Source organism: Hesperophylax consimilis, chromosome 28 (assembly GCF_061612785.1).
Source record: "Hesperophylax consimilis isolate HC1 chromosome 28, BYU_Hcon_1.0, whole genome shotgun sequence".
NCBI lineage: Eukaryota > Metazoa > Arthropoda > Insecta > Trichoptera > Limnephilidae > Hesperophylax > Hesperophylax consimilis.
The window spans coordinates 14,826,768-14,843,812 of NC_142863.1; the positions used below are offsets into that span (position 1 = coordinate 14,826,768).

Consider the following 17,045-nt stretch of genomic DNA (forward strand, 5'->3'; position numbering starts at 1 on the left):
TAGGCCAAAACACCAACTAAATTGGTTCAGTCATTTTTGGCAGCACATAAAATATTGATGATACATTTTCAAAATGAAGCATTTGCTGACAAAAAATGCATTCGCTGTTATTTTATTGGAATACAAGGATCAAATAAACCTCGTTTTAAAACCAGGTCAGCCCGGCTTTATTTACTCGGTTACCTGTTACCTAGGTACTTTGTACATCCTGTACAGGTATCCATTAACGCTTGCAATGAAATCACCTCTGTCGGGTGCTCAATTAACGGACATGTTTTATTTTGTACGGACATGCTATTTTTTAAAGAGGAGTGTAAGCAGAATAATAAAATAATAAAATAAGTGATGGTTGATGTGAAGGGGATATGTCTCTAAAATCCAGGAAAAATTTATACAAAACAAAAGATTATGATTAACGAAAAATTACAAAAAAACATTTATAGCCATGAAGAGAGGTTGTAGATATAAATCAAATCATAATAGAGATATAAACAATAGAGACACAAACTATCGGACAAATATTCTTTTATGGACCTCTTGTATTTGGTAAATTCGCAACTGAAAATATCAACCTTAGATAATACGCTATTGTAATTATTGCATAGTCTGTTCAGGCAAGAATTCTGTTTATAGTTCGTTTTGCTTTGATCAACCCTGAACAGGACACATGAGCGTGTTGAACGCGCAGGTACATTGAATGCAATCTTGTTTAGCAACTCTGGGCATTGAATATTATTGTTAACTGCTTTATACAGGAATAGTGCATCCTTATGAAATTAATTTCGACAATTTTATGTAAAAAGTAATTTCTCCAGTGATTGAATTTATTGTTATATATTTGTGTTATATTATCTACTTCATATGAACTAAAACTATCAGTTTGATTGTCCTGAAACGGGAAACTTTCCCAGTTGGACAGTCATAGATTCAGTGTTCTGTAATTGTATTTTTTAGTATCTACTTAATAAAAAATATATTAATGTTTTTCGAAATGAATTAACTTATAACAGAGCAGGAGATAAAAATAAATGTCAAATAAAGATAAAAAATAAGTATGTATACCTTTAGCAAATTATCATAAAAAATAATACGACGTGGTTACCGCATTATAAAATTCCACTCGATTTAACAACTAGGTCAGGTGTTCATCCCCGGACAGGGAAAATGTTAATGTAGATTACAATATGATAAAATCGCCCTACCGGTACAAAATTACCTTTGTCAAGTCTCAACCGCCTCCATTTTATATGTTTTACCTACAAATTTATGAACTGAAGATCTAAACGGATAGAAGTGTATATTTCTCCTGCCAGAAGTTGGGTAAATTTTACTTACCTGTGAAATTGAGCAAAATTATTTCCAAGAATCGGATTTTTTTTTTCTAACTCCATGCCTAATGCCATCTTTGATGATGCTATGTGGAGGGTATTTTTGAGAATGATAATAAGTGAAAATGGGTGTTGAAGTGACTAGGCAAACAGATGAATGCCTGCAAATCCTTTTGAGTTTGTTTGCCGGCTCCTAAAGCACGCTTGGAGAATGTTTTGTTATTCGATTTTTGCAAGTGATTTAAATAACCAAACATACATCTATTGTTAAACATAAGCATTCGATACTAATTTTGTATTATAATATATTATTTTTCTTTTCGCTTATTCTTATAAGTACAAAATTGTGTATTTAAGGCGATGCCATACGTAGTAATGCAAAATCATGTGTTTTTGGTTTGAATTTGGTCGCCTGGAAATTTTTCAGATGCTTTAGTTAAACACTGCGAGTAGAATATATCTTGACCTTTGAAATAATGGAGTATTTTTTATATAAGTCTTTTTATAAGCCCAGAAAAAATAATGTATAGACCCATGAAAACTGCTTTAAAGTTCAAAATCTCCTACTTGCGAACCCATTATCGGTTATGATTTTATTGTATAATGTGGCAAATTAAGATATTTATAAAATGATCGGAAAAAAATTAAATATATTATGTCTGAACATCCACAAAATAAAATAAAAGGCACTTTTTGGCCATGTTTTTTTCTTGCATAAATCAAAACAGGCGGATGGTGTTAAGTGGGAATTTAAACCTTATTGCCATCTACGTAAGGGTTGTTATTGATCGCCTTAACTAAAGCTTCTAACAGGAATTCAATCTGAACACTTTTTTCCTTCTATAAAATAATATGTTCTATAATTAAACAATGTAATATGAAATTATGATATGAACTAAATTTGTCAATTTGACTGGCCTAAAACAGGATCCATTCCTAGTTGGCTAGTCAAAGTTTCCGCATATGTTTTATTGCATAATTTTTTCTGAAATATATTATTATTATTATTAAATCGGCCCACAGGGGAACCGTTAAATTCAAGAACGAGTCATAAAAACGAAATTTTTTTTCACACTGCTCCTATCTGCCAAGAGCCAGTAGAGCTACGAAATACCCAATCGTGGGTATGGTGTAAAATTAGGGGTTGGAAAAGGTGGTAAAGTTCAGGGAAGAGAAGGGTTGAGAATTATCTGTTCACTTAATACAGTCCTGTTAAAATTGCTATTTTTCCGACCGGCTGCGCCAATATTATTTACGTGCTTTAAGAGGTTGGATATTGAATAAACACTTATATAAAGCTTCAGTTTAATGATAACATAATTTAAGGTAACATCTAGTATAGCAAATTAACGTTTTTATAAACAAACATCGTAACACTACATAAACCAATTTAGCAACTTTATAACACCGCTGAAACTTTGCTTGAAATAACTTTAACTGTGGTTAGTGATCAAGACTGAATAGCCGGGTACTAACATAGTCTAAAATTTCTCTTTCCCATTAATTTCCCTTAACTACTCCCTTTAACCTTACAATACCACAATGGGAGACGTCGTAATCCTACCGGCTCCGGACAATTATAAACAGTTGGGATAATTTTTTTTACTACTAGTAGACCCCGAAATGCTTCGCTTTTGATAATATCTTTCTTGGGCATATCTGACTTCTTCCACCATTCACTACTGTATACCACAATTTTACTGTTTAAAAACTACATCAAATCGTCTTTAATTCCACTCTGTTTCTCATTCCGGTGCCAAGATATTTCATTAAGTATTCCTCGGGTATCTCTGACTTTTTCTATCATTCAAAGCATCCTCTAAATACTCTTGGCATTAATAAAAACACCCTTTAAAATTTTCAACGATTTTGGTCAACTACTTTTCGAGTTTTACGAGCAAAAACAAAATCAGGCTTAATTTTTATGTACATCATGAGATTATAGGGTAGAAGGGCTACGTCATTCACACTTGAACTATTATTTTATATACATTATAAGATTATAAGATAGAAGGGCTACGTCATTCACATTTTAACTTTTTTTTATATACATTATGAGTTAATAAGATAGAAGGGCTACGTCATTCACACCTGAACTATTATTTTATATACATAATAAGATTGTAAGATAGAAGGGCTACGTCATTCACACCTGAACTATTATTTTATATACATAATTAGATTGTAAGATAGAAGGGCTACGTCATTCACACTTGAACTATTATTTTATATACATTTTTTTTTTTTTTTTTTTTTAAACATACAACAAACGATGTTGTATTCCCATGAGTTATTAAACTCATTAAGGGATCGCCAATTGGTAGTTTTGAAATAGAAGAGTGAAAAAATATAAAAAAAGAGTTTTGTACAGAAAAATTAGATTAAAAATTAAAAATAACCAACCCAACCCAATGTGCAGACACAATGTATGAAGAAAACATTTACAAAACATTTCACAGAAGCAACATACAGACACAACATATGAAGAATCACTTTACAGATATGTCACAAAAAAAATGTCTTATAAGACTTTATGAATTATTATAATCACTCATTTGATTTATGTACTGTTGGTGTCAAAAAGTTGAAAAAGTATCCTCAATGATGGACTATATAAATGCATAAAAGCAAAATCAGGAAAATACATTAAAAAGTACGGGGTCAAAAATAAACAGACCTAATACAAGATGTTTTACATTCAAAATACATGAGAAGATTAAAAAAGCTCATCATCACTGGATGTACAAAGTTTGGTATTTGGAGATAATTAGGACGGCTATCAGAACAGAGTTTGTATCTACTTATGACTCGTTTTCCAAATAACATTTGAAAAAATAGGATTTCAATATATCGTTTCGAGATTTGTTAGAGGCATATACCTGTCTTAATTCTTCAGGCAATTTGTTATAGTTAGTGTAGGCAATATATTCTAATGATTTCAGTCCGAACTTTGTTGAGTGTATTTGATATATGTAGTTTGTTGTGTTGTCGTGTATTATATTGGTGAACATCGTTGTTATAGTTCAGTTTTATATTTGTGTGGATGTTACACTGAATAATATTTAAAATGGTGTTTGTTATCTCAAAGCTAGGAACCATCTTAAATGGCAAAACAAGTGCGTGACGGTAAATATCTTTAACAGGTATATCCCAAGGCAAGCCAAATATGTTACGCATGGCTCTATTTTGGATTATTTGCACCTCCGATATCATTTTTTTGGTAGCAAAGCCCCAGATACTCGAAAGATATGCCAAATGGGAGTGAATCATAGCATAGTACAATGATCGCAGTATGGCTGTGGGAAGCAATCTACGTAGTCTGTACATTACACCGGTCACCGGAGCAATCTTTGATTTAACATGGTCAAAATGGTTTTTCCATGTAAGCCGTGAGTCAATTAAAAGTCCTAGATACTTCGCGACATCTGTTTGTTCCAGTTTGTTTATTCCCAGGGAAATGTTTAGACGTTGTCCTTTCCTATTCCCGAATAGCACATAGTGAGTCTTTTTAATGTTAAGGCTAAGTTTATTGATTCTCAACCACTCGGCTAGATGACCCAGATCCCTTTCCATGTCTTTTTCCATTTCGTTTAAATTAGTATTATGATAGAATAATATTGTGTCATCAGCATAAAGTTGAAGGGTACCTTTCAACCCCCATTTTGCAATATCATTTATATAAATCAAGAACAATAAAGGCCCGAGAATAGAGCCCTGTGGTACACCACATGTTATATTTCTATGATCACTTGATTCTTTTCCAATTATAAGATTATAAGATAGAAGGGCTACGTCATTCACACTTGAACTATTATTTTATATACATTATAAGATTATAAGATAGAAGGGCTACGTCATTCACACTTGAACTATTATTTTATATACATTATGAGTTAATAAGATAGAAGGGCTACGTCATTCACACTTGAACTATTATTTTATATGCATATATTTATATAAGATTATAAGATAGAAGGGCTACGTCATTCACACTTGAACTATTATTTTATATACATATATTTATATAAGATAGAAGGGCTGCGTCATTCACACTTGAACTATCATTTTGTGCTGCTAGGTTTTTAACCTTACCCGCGGATAAACGAATTCTTATTTCCGTTTCCACGCGATGAAGCTAAGCAAGTTTGTCATAAATCCACCCCTGGAACAACTCACAAAGGCGTTTAATAGCGTCAACACTCAGATTTTTTTAATGGCTCTTCATTTTTCTGAGTTTTATCGTTTTTCTTGAATTTTAACGCTCCCATGCGAAAATTTAATAAATTTTTTCACCGTTATTAAATTGGAAACATAATACAGTTTAATTTTATAAAGGTGGTGAAATCTGGAGACATTATGTGGTTATATTTTCTACAAAGGCGACGGAATTTGTAATCAAAATTTCTAGAACAGTTTTAGTTTTAATATGGGTCTTTTGTTTATTAGTTTTCTTATAGTTTTAATGTCTTTAAAATTGTATCAAAAAAACGTTTTATTAAAATTTTTTAATGTTTTCTTCTCGATTAAACTTCTCTTACTACGAGTGTTTATTAAAATTTCAGTATTATCCAAGTAAAAGTTTAACTAATCTGACCAGTCCAAATGGTAACCTAGTTAAGCCCCCGAATACCCAATTTCTACCGATCTATAACAAGTTTCTCGTTAACTGTTATATCTCTGCCTTTACTTGCAGATTTAGTGTGTTGGGAACTCTTGATAAAGTAAAAGGTTCTTTACAATAATTGCGTGTATTTACGTTACAATCAATAAGTCTGAATTTAGCTACACTGTTCATTACTCGAGGGTTGGTAATTTTCTGTTTCTAGAAGCTTGAAGTTTGACAAGGATACCCCACAGTCAATTGCTATAGGTACTCTAGCGACATCTGTCGGACTCACTGGAGTAAGCTTTCTGAGTAGTGCCATCTATCGCTTGAATACCCAACTTTTATTAGCAAACATCACATTAACTCTTTAAGTTTTTAAGTTCCAAAAAGTTATATGTTATTTTCGAAGATAATATTAATTCATTTGTTATTCCGAAACTTTAACTCTCTCAAATTTCTCTCGATAGAATATAATCACCAAGTAAGCTGCGAAAATTGTTTAAAACACATTTTGTTCTATTATTTCATATGTTATAGGCATGAAAATAAATCACAGTGTATTTTAAATGCAACTTAAGAATTTGTCTTGAGATTTTTACTCTATTTTCACCATTTTCGTGGAATCATTATCGTTAACAGTTTTTTCGCTTTCATGACATATCTGGGTTTTTACAGACGATCTAACTTACGTGAGAACAATCCAATTATAAAAACTCAGTTAACATACAAAGACACATTAATTATCATATACCTTAATAAAGATTAAAATATAAAACAAATAAAAATAAAAATTTAAAATTAAAAATAATTATGAAATAAAAATATTACAGAAAAGAATGAGATGCAAGTAATACATAAAATATGATCAGTGCAGCATATTATTTAACAATAGCAGAATTTTTTTTCTGAATCCATATAAATTATCGACAAAAATATCTACTTCAGCACACTCAATCTTATTATACAGTCTACACATTTGGGTCAGAGGGCTAAAGTAGGCAATATTATTTTTGAAAATATTTCGGTGAAAAATGCTATGGTGTCTTAAACAATGTGAATTTGGGACATTTATTTTAATATTGCTAAGAAATAATGAGGTATCAAGATGGCCGTGGATAATTTTATGCAAACATATTAAGTCAGTCAATTGCTTTCTTATTTTAAGTGTATTAATCTTAAAGTATTCACGACGTGCGTCGTACGATCTAAGATGGTCATGTAGTCTACATTTGAAAGATAATATAGTATAAGCATTTTTTTTAACCGATTCTATAATGTTTTCATACTTGCAATAATGTGGATTCCAAATAGCGCTTCTATATTCGAGTTTACTTCTAATTAAGGCATAGTAAAGGGTTAGAATTGATTGAGGATCTTTGAAAGGTTTAGTTATTCTGTGAATAAATCCCATCATTTTAAGTAATCTGGACTTAATGTCATTAATGTGTAAATCAAATACGAATTTAGAATCAAAAGTAATTACTAGATCTCTTATAGAAGACACTGCCTTGAATTATCTTATTAATGAAATAGGAAAAATTCTTTATAACCTTATTTAGAGTATAACATTAAGTATAGCCATAGGTTCCTAAGCTTATTTGAAGTAAAAAATGTTTAGTTGGTAAATAACACTTTTTTGAAAATGGAACAGTAAACCTTGAAAAATCACAAAATCTGACTTTACGTGTCAGGATTAATAAAGGAAATGTACATATGGAAAATAGAATTAAAATATTATTTATTATAGTTAAACATAAGTTTACAAGACAAGGTTTTATGCAAAGCCCAGAAGATGACAAATTTGTTTATTTAATTTATTTATTTATTGAGACATACACAGTACAATAAGATACAGTTAAGGATATTTTTCGTTATTACACAGTTGTAGTACATAATATTACGTATTTTACTTTTTGTGGAGAGGAAGGAGTGAACATGGGTCTTGAAGAATCCCATGTTGTAGGAGGGAGGAAACACAGAGGCCGGCAGTTCGTTCCACAGCCGAGCTGTTGAACTTAAGAACGAATCGTAGAAGCGACCCGTTCTCATGTGACAAGTGTCAACTGTGTACAAATGTTGGGCGCGCGTTTGGCGTGTATCCCGACTACGCACCGGTGCCGAAGGGATCAATGACGCTAGTTCCTCAGAGCATCTTCCATTGTAATACCGATAGAACAAGGACAGCATACCTACCTGACGCCTGTGCTCTAAAGATTGCAGTCCGTTTGTTAAGATTGGGGAATCTATCAAACGGACCGCCCGTTTCTGCACAGAGTCTAGGGTTTTTTTCAGGTATTTAGGGGCTCCGGACCAGAGATGGCTGCCAAATTCGACAGTAGGGCGCACTTGGGATTTGTACAGGGTCAGCAGTTGTGTATTATTAAAGTATCTGCAGGCCCTGTACAGTACGCTCAGCTTCTGAGAGGCCAACTTTACTCTGGCTTCGATGGAGCCCCCGTACCTGAGCTGGTCACTTATAGTTATACCAAGCATATCAATGGAAGGCCTGTTCGGAAGATTGCTTCCGTCGAAGGAGACTAGATTATCATTTGGATCCCTTTTAGACGTAATCAGACAGGATTGGGTCTTTGAAACATTAAATTCGACGAGATTATTTTTACCCCAGGAGGAAATACTCTCGAGATAACCGTCCATTCTCTGCTTCAAAGCCCTCCGAGCCGTTGGAGTTTGTTTGCCCTTTGGGGGCTTGTCAAACAAAAAGCTATCATGAAGTGTACTGTCATCCGCGTAACAATGAATCGGTGCACGTGTCAAAAGGTCATTGATGTGCAACAAAAACAAAGTCTGAGACAGAACCGATCCCTGTGGGACGCCAGCATTTATGGAGTGCGAGGAAGAGGTGAAACCGTCAGCAACCGCCTGAATTGACTTATCCCTTAAAAATTCAGCAATCCACGTACACAGGGATGCGGGAAGTCCGTAAGAATGCAATTTGTTGACAAGTCCTCGGTGCCAGACCCGGTCAAAGGCCTTGGATATATCTAGTGCGACCGTTTGGGTCTCACCGTGACGTTTCAGGCACCGCCCCCAAACATGCGTCACATACGCGAGAAGATCACCGCACGAGCGGTTCCGCCGGAATCCGTATTGACGGTCGTTGATAATTTTGTTCTTCTCGAGGTATGTGAGCAGTTTGTCGTTGATCATACGTTCCATCACTTTGGACAGAACTGATGTGATCGCTATGGGGCGGTAGTTGGCTGGGTTGGAGCGGTCACCTTTCTTGGGAATAGGGTGAATTACCGCTTTTTTCCAACCAGAGGGCACAGTGCCACACTTCAGGGACATTTTGAAGAGCTTTGTCAAAACTGGAACTATTTCCGCAGCACACCTCTGCAATACCAGGGCAGGTATTCCATCAGGTCCACTAACTTTGTTAACATCGAGCCCCCGTATGACGTGGAGTACATCCCGATGCCGGATCCTCAGCTTTTTCATATAGAAGCCGCAGTGAGGAACCGACGGCGGAACAGCACCTCCGTCGTCGAGGGTCGAGTTTTCCGCAAACATTTTACCTAATAGGTTAGCCTTTTCGGTGGCGGTGTTTGCTAGTGAGCCGTCAGGTCTGGTAAGAGGTGGCAAACTGGGTTTGCAAAAATTTCGACCTATTGAGCCTGCAAGCGACCAGAATGGCCCGCATGACTGCTGCCATGCGGGCAGGCAGCCAGCTTTTTGCTGATCTGCAGGTCGTGTTCGAATTTTGACCTATTAATGATTCTCTTGCATTCCTTTGCCGATTTGTTGTATGCTGATCTGCTTTCGGGCGTTCGAGAAAAGAAAAGTGAAAATATTTTTAAAATATGCCACGCTAAGAAATTTAATAAGTTACTTTTGTATGTTAGAAATGAATCATGAAAGATGTCTAAATGTAGTAATTTTTCGTAGTGGGTGTATGTTGTGATTGCGCAATATAAGCAATAATTATTAGCCTGAAAAACAAATATTAATTGAAAGAATCTTCCGAAAAAAATAAATGCCGTTGTTGGGAATTGAACACGCGCTTTCTGATTGCCGGTTAGGTGCACGGAACCACTGTGCTACGTCGCCTTATTTTTAACTGCCAAATGATTCAATAAATACTAATATTTCAACTAACAATTATTGCTTTTTTCACCTGAAAACAATCAACTTTATGTTTTTTAAATTTAATCAAATAAGCAAATTAAATAAAATTAAATAAATAAATTAAACTGAACAAGTAAATTAAATTAAATAAGTAAATTAAATTAAATTGAATAAGTAAATTAAATAAAATAAGTAAATTAAATTAAATAAATAAATTAAATTTAATAATTAAATTAAGGAATAATTAAATTTAATTTAATAATTAAATTAAGGAATAATTAAATTTAATTTAATAATTAAATTAAGGAATAAGTAAATTAATTTTGTACATATTCATAAATACAAAGTTAGTGAAAGAAATGACGAAGAAAGAAAAAAACCTGTTATGCAGTGACCTCGTTGAAATTTGCACTGTCAAAATATAAAAAAAATAGTACAGCTTTATACTTCAAAGGAAGGCATATTAAAAAATCAGCTAACATAGAATAAGAGTACCAATGATGTGAACTCTGTTTATAACAGAATTGTAGCCTGAAACCGTAGTATAATTGTCAATACATACTAGGAAACCTTGATGTAATGGCAGGATTATGATAGTGAATGAAAATTGGAAGATAATAAAAAAGATTAAAAAAAATTCTGTCACTTAACTTCAATAATTTCAATGAATTAAATAAAAAATCATAAACTATTAATTCTAACTAAAAAACAGATTTTCAAGTCTGAAATTAATTCACTTCAAAATTTTACGGTGGAATCTTTCAATTATATTAACGAGATTATTAAAAACAGGTTTTAGAATGCTTCTAAAGGGAGATGTGAACAGAATATTTAATGTGTGAATATTTTTAAAATTCTTACTGTAAAACCCAACATTTTCATAGCCCTGTTAGCAATAGAAGTATATGAGATACAAAGCTATTTTTCTGGTCGAAAGTGATGCCTAGGTCTGGTATTTCGACTTCAAATATTAAGTCAACTTTACACAATGAATAATTATGTATTATTAGTTGTTCAATTTTGTAGAACTTCATAACTTGGCATTTGTTCATATTTAGCTGAAGTTTATTGCCAGAACTCCATTAGAAAAAATATAAAGATTCTCTTGCAAGATTAGGCAATCGTCCATATCATTAATAAATTTTAAAAGCTTCATATAGTCAGCAGAGAGTAAAATTTCAAAGAATTCTAAAGCCAATAAATATATTTTTAGACCGATACCTAGGAATGTAAGTCTTTTATATTTACCATTAATAAAAACACTACTTAACCATTAAATATTATATGAAAAACTGTTTCAAAGTTTTATAAAACTTTTTTCAACTATAAAATTAGCAGTAAACACCTGATATAATTTTTCTAGACTATGAATTAATAGCTTGCCGAGGTATTCCTCTAGAAACATTTGAGATTTTAGTAACACGTTCATCGGAAATAATTAAAATAAACCCCACGAAAAGATCAAATTTCTAGTGCTGCTTGGGAAAATTAGACGTTATAAAAATTATATTATATTTTGACACTAATTCTTCACTTACGACATTAAGATACACACTTTATTTTAGAGATTTGCTAGGGAAAATTCAACCGTAGCTTTGTCCAATATACCAGGGTCGCGCGTAGATTTTTTTTTGCACGGCTTCTTCACTTACGTCGTTAAAATTCCATTTTTTTAGTTTACTGTCCCGTCTTAATCATTGACTAAGCAACACTTTCACGTGAATTCGGTTGCCAAGCGACGGGCCATTAATGCAGCCCCCCGTATAATATTACACCCCCCACAATATTCTCATTCCTTGCTATTAACCTTATCATCTGTCGACCTTTTTAATCCGACATACTTTACTGCCATTTTCTTTTCTTACGTCTTCCAAACACATTTCAACCATCTTTCTTCTTGTATACATTTTCTCCTTCCATTTGCTTTAGCACGGGTCAACGGTATACTTGTGAAATAACAATGGAAATCCTCTGCACTTCTCACTGGAAATAATAAAAGAAATACCAATATTTTAGCTGTCTCTAGATAAACATGAACGTTCGTGATAATGTCCGCGGGAAACGTGGATAAATGTACATCGTACTATTTGTGTCATTATCTTGGATTGCGAGTGTTGCGCTTTCCGACAATTAATAAATGTTATTAAAATGAGCACAGCAAAATACTATTTTATTGTTATAAATACTGTGCTTTGTTTTTTCTGATTAATATGAAATACAAATTGTACTAATGATTTAAAAATAGTTTGTATCAGTTTAATTACAACGAGTAACAAAAGTTTCAGTCTCTGGAGAAGGAAAATAATGCATTTCAATAGTCATTTTGTTCAAATTCATTATGGCATAATTAAACGTCTTTTATTTACGCCATGTTTCAACTCATGACGATAGGTTTACGCCTAGTTTTTTTGTTTGTTAATCAAGCTCAAACGATGAGCCTAATTTAAGTTATTATATTCTTAGTTGGCGTAAAAAAAAAGCCCAAATCTATTTTAATTAAGTGAATCTTGGAAGTGGAAATTAATACACTTCCCGACACCCAATCAAGCTGAAACTCTGCAGATAGTCTCGTTTTAGATTACAATGCATTCTGTCAACATTTGGTGGCATTCACACAGACACTCGCATTTTTATGAAATTCGATAATACTGTATAATTTTTCTTTATTATATTATAATAAATAAAAATTTACAACTATTAATATACGATATAAATGCCTCTACTATATAGGTATTAGTGTTGTTGGCTTCAGTCTCTGGCGACGAAAGCTCATTAAGTTTAAAAGTATTCAGCAGTTATGAGACAATAAGTGCGAATGAAGGTTTAATCCTCGTCAAAACATTTTTTTTATTATCTACATCCATCAACAAAAATAAATGTACTATCCTAAAAAAACTTACGGGTATTATTCAGCGATTCTGGATAATTACCCGATATATTACTGTCAAACTCAACTAACCAAAAGTGTATTTAATGAAATAAATAACAAATTGAACCACTGGACTTATCGTGTTGTTACTGGTTAGCCCACCTGTCCACCTGAAATCCTAAATGCCACGTCTATTTACAGTTAACTGTTTTATCGACATCAGCTTACAAAGTCTGTGTAAATGCCAGTCGCGGCTCCAATACAATACGTTGACCGTAAAAACTTATTCTCACTCAATACAATACGTTGACTCTAAAAACGTACAAAATACAATATTATTTCAAAAATGGAACATTATATTTATATTTAAATGGTTAACATTCCATGTCCATTCTTAAATACATCTATTTGAATTTCATTTTCGCGAATGAATGAATGCAAATCTTCTATTTAAATGGTTAGAATTTCATATACATTCTAAAATACATCTATTTGAATTTCATTTTCGCGAATGAATGAATGCAAATCTTCTATTTAAATGGTTGGAATTTCATATACATTCTTAAATACATCTATTTGAGTTTCATTTTCGCGAATGAATGAATGCAAATCTTCTATTTAAATGGTTAGAATTTCATATACATTCTTAAATACATCTATTTGAATTTCATTTTCGCGAATGAATGAATGCAAATCTTCTATTTAAATGGTTAGAATTTCATATACATTCTTAAATACATCTATTTGAATTTTTTTTTTGGTAAACTAATGTTTAAGAAAAGATTTTTTATGCATAGCACAAAGGGTAACAATTATTTTATAAGCAATAAGCCTTTCTCATATAAAATAAAGTTGGTTGTTTCAGTTGAATAAATGTAACAAGCAGTAATTATTGAATGAAACACTAGTATATATTGAATTATTTCGCGGATAAGAGATAAGCCGCCATAGCTCAGTGGTCAGAGCTGTCGACCGGAAATCGAAAGGACACGGGTTCAAGTCCCGTTGACATCATGTATCTTTTATCAGGAGATTTTTCAATATGGATGAGTGTTTCAGGCTAATAATTATTGCTTATAAAATAATTGTTACATATATTTGAATTTCATTTTCGCGAATGCAAATGAAAATCTTCTATTTAAATAGTTAGCATTCCATGTTCATTCTTAAATACATCTATTTGAATAAAATTTTTGCGAATGCAAAAGAAAATCTTCTATTTAAATGGTTAGCATTCCATGTCCATTCTTAAATAAATCTATTTGAATTTCAGTTTCGCGGATGGAAATGAAAATCTTCTATTTAAATGGTTAGCATTCTATGTCCATATTCTTAAATACATCTATTTATTTATTTGAATTTCATTTTCGTGAATGAATGAATGCAAATCTTATAAGTGGAAATTAACCCACTTCCTTACATCGGATTGAGCCGGAACTCGGCCGATATACTCAAAGTTTATGACATTGCATTCTATCAACTTTTGGTGACAATCGCGTATACACGCGTAGACATACACGCATTTCTCTGAAATTAGCTGGCTTTACGATACACGAAATAAATGCCGGTACTACTCGAACGGCATTTGAGATTGATAGCGCGGTTGACTCCGATCCCTGGGAAAGAAGGTACAATCCTCAGTTAAACCATTTTTTTCAAACCAGTTTCAAAAGCCTGGGTTGAGACTGTTGCAAGCAGAGTAATCAACACTATGCAAAGTCTACTGCTCACAAAATTACTTATTACTGCTTTTAGTTACGTAAGGGTCCATGTGTGATGTTTAACATGTCCTTTTCTTAATGTGTTTCGTATTGTTTCAGAGCGATGGTAGTCCTTGCGCCGCGCGAGCCGCCGCCACGCCACCCGCGGCCGCCGCGGCCCCCTCCCCTCGCCCCTCCCCTTCCAAAGGTAAGCGATAAACTGTTCAATTTAGCAGCCACCTCTGGTCTGGAGCCCCAAAATACCTACCCGTAAAAATTACTTGACTATTGTTTTTCATGGATTCCCCTCATATTATTTTAATATTCTATTAAATTGTTTGGAGTACAGACATTTGGTGGCAATGCTGTGCCTGTTCTATCTATATTTAAATAGAAGATGCTCTTTGCAACTAGCGTCATTAATCCATTTAGCATCTATGTACAGTCGGGAAACACGCGATTTGCGCGCCCAACATTTAACCAGAATAATAGGTTTCTGCGAAACCCCGGTTTACTTTCTCTTTTCCACAAAACACTCTCCACAAATTACCCCAAAAGTTGAAAAAATTGGAGTTATTATAAGAAAATGTAGTTCAAAAATTTTGTTGTGAAACGGAGTATTTTTTATTTCTCAAAAAAAAATTGCTCTGTATCATATATAATTACTACTGAGCCCGGGCAGACGTTGTCCTGCCACAGACTGCCTTCTATGTAGAGAAGTTAGAATTTGTGGTTTTATGCATTTTTGGATGAGAAATCAAAAAAAAAAAGAATTTTCGTTGTAATTTTTTTAGATTTCGACAACAGCACCACTTATCGCGTCCAAAACTATCTTATATTTCAACTTGGAATCGACCATACACATTGACAAAATTTCATTGAAATCGGTTGGGTGGTTTCGGAGATTTGCGTGTACGAACACAGTGCAACGTGTTTTTTATATATTAATATATGGACCATGAGAGATTAAATTCTTAAACAAATCTTTTAAAAAGAAAAAGGATGTTTAATAATATAATCCAAAAAGTCCAATGTCTGATCATTTTTTATTTTTTTTTTAAATATGTACCTATTTTTATGAATTTCATCAGAACTAAAGTGAGTTTAACTAACTTTGAGCACACTTAGATGCCCACAATACACTTACATTAATTTATATATTCAGTTCAGTTATGCCGCAAATAATCTATTTCGATCTTACGACTTCTAGATAGAAGAAAAATGAAATCGACTATATTTTCTAGTAAAAAATTTCCACATTTGACATTATCGATAAATTTCACCAAAAGTAAAAAAAAAAGTTCTTTTCAGTCACACGGACACGCCCAAAACACACTTCCACCAGTTTAACAAAATACCTTGTAATATTAATAATACCTTCAACTTCTGACATTTCGCATACACTCTGATAGCAGCATGCTACACTAGCGCCTCCTAGCGGCGTGAATTGTGCGCGTTGATTTTCTTTCATACATTTGGATTTTATGAGAAATAAATTATTTATTTTACGTTTATAAATCGAAATAAAAAGGTAACCTAAGTACGTACTACCTTTTTGCTTTTTTTGCACATACTTAAAAAAATATTTTATTGCCATTAACGCAGATTTTGATGGTTTAGAAAGGTAATAAATATAATTGCGGTAAATTTCATTCTACTTCTTATTTATGGATTTTACTTTTTTTGTTGTCATACTTTTTGGCATCCTGAAATACTACTGGGGGTGTTTTCGTTGTTTGTAATTATTACATCCGTAAAATCACACACATAACCTACTTTGTAGGACAATTCTTTAAATGTGTTTGTGTAATCAATACTGATTAAAATACAAATTAAAAAGCCTGAAAAACCGCCATCAAGAACTAAATAAAATCAGTTTATCGCCATTGAAAGGAATTTTAACTTCAATATGCCATACTAGCGCTTCTAGCGGCCAGCGTTGTTGACTGTCAATATTTTACTGGAGTTGTAGGTATTTTTCATATTTTAAGATATTTGTTTTAATTATTGATGGCCTCCATGGTCAAAGGGTAAGGATTAATAATAATAATAAGTGTTTTATTATCTTACTTTTGTAACAAATAGATATAATGATATCCTCACTGGGATCTCCCGTGCTGAAGATTTCATTTACATATTATGTATAATTTAATTATAAGAAAATTAATATTCCAACAAAGTTACATATGAATTTTATTATGAACATATATCATGTAGTATATATATATATTTTTTTAATAATTTTAAAATTAGTAAGAGAGTGTTTTTTTGGTATAGTTCAGTTGATTCTGTTTTAGTCTGTGTTTTATTTCAGTAAATTATCTATTTCAGATCTCCCTATATTAGGTATCCAGCTTTTTATTTGAGATTTAAATGTTAAAATGTTGAAGTTTTTTAGTGTGAGTGGTATTTTATTGTAGAGTTTAATACTATGATATAAGAAGATTTTTTGCCCA

The 17,045-nt window shown here is 32.7% G+C and overlaps 1 protein-coding gene across 1 annotated transcript in view; it reads left to right on the plus strand.

Moving 5' to 3' along the window:
* The window catches only part of LOC149410234 (uncharacterized), a 160,500-nt gene that overhangs the window by 37,616 nt on the left and 105,839 nt on the right, over nucleotides 1–17,045 (plus strand). The window contains exon 3 of the mRNA XM_089648979.1: nucleotides 14,710–14,797. Coding sequence (XP_089505105.1) covers nucleotides 14,710–14,797 — 88 coding nt within the window. The remainder of the gene's footprint in view (nucleotides 1–14,709; nucleotides 14,798–17,045) is intronic.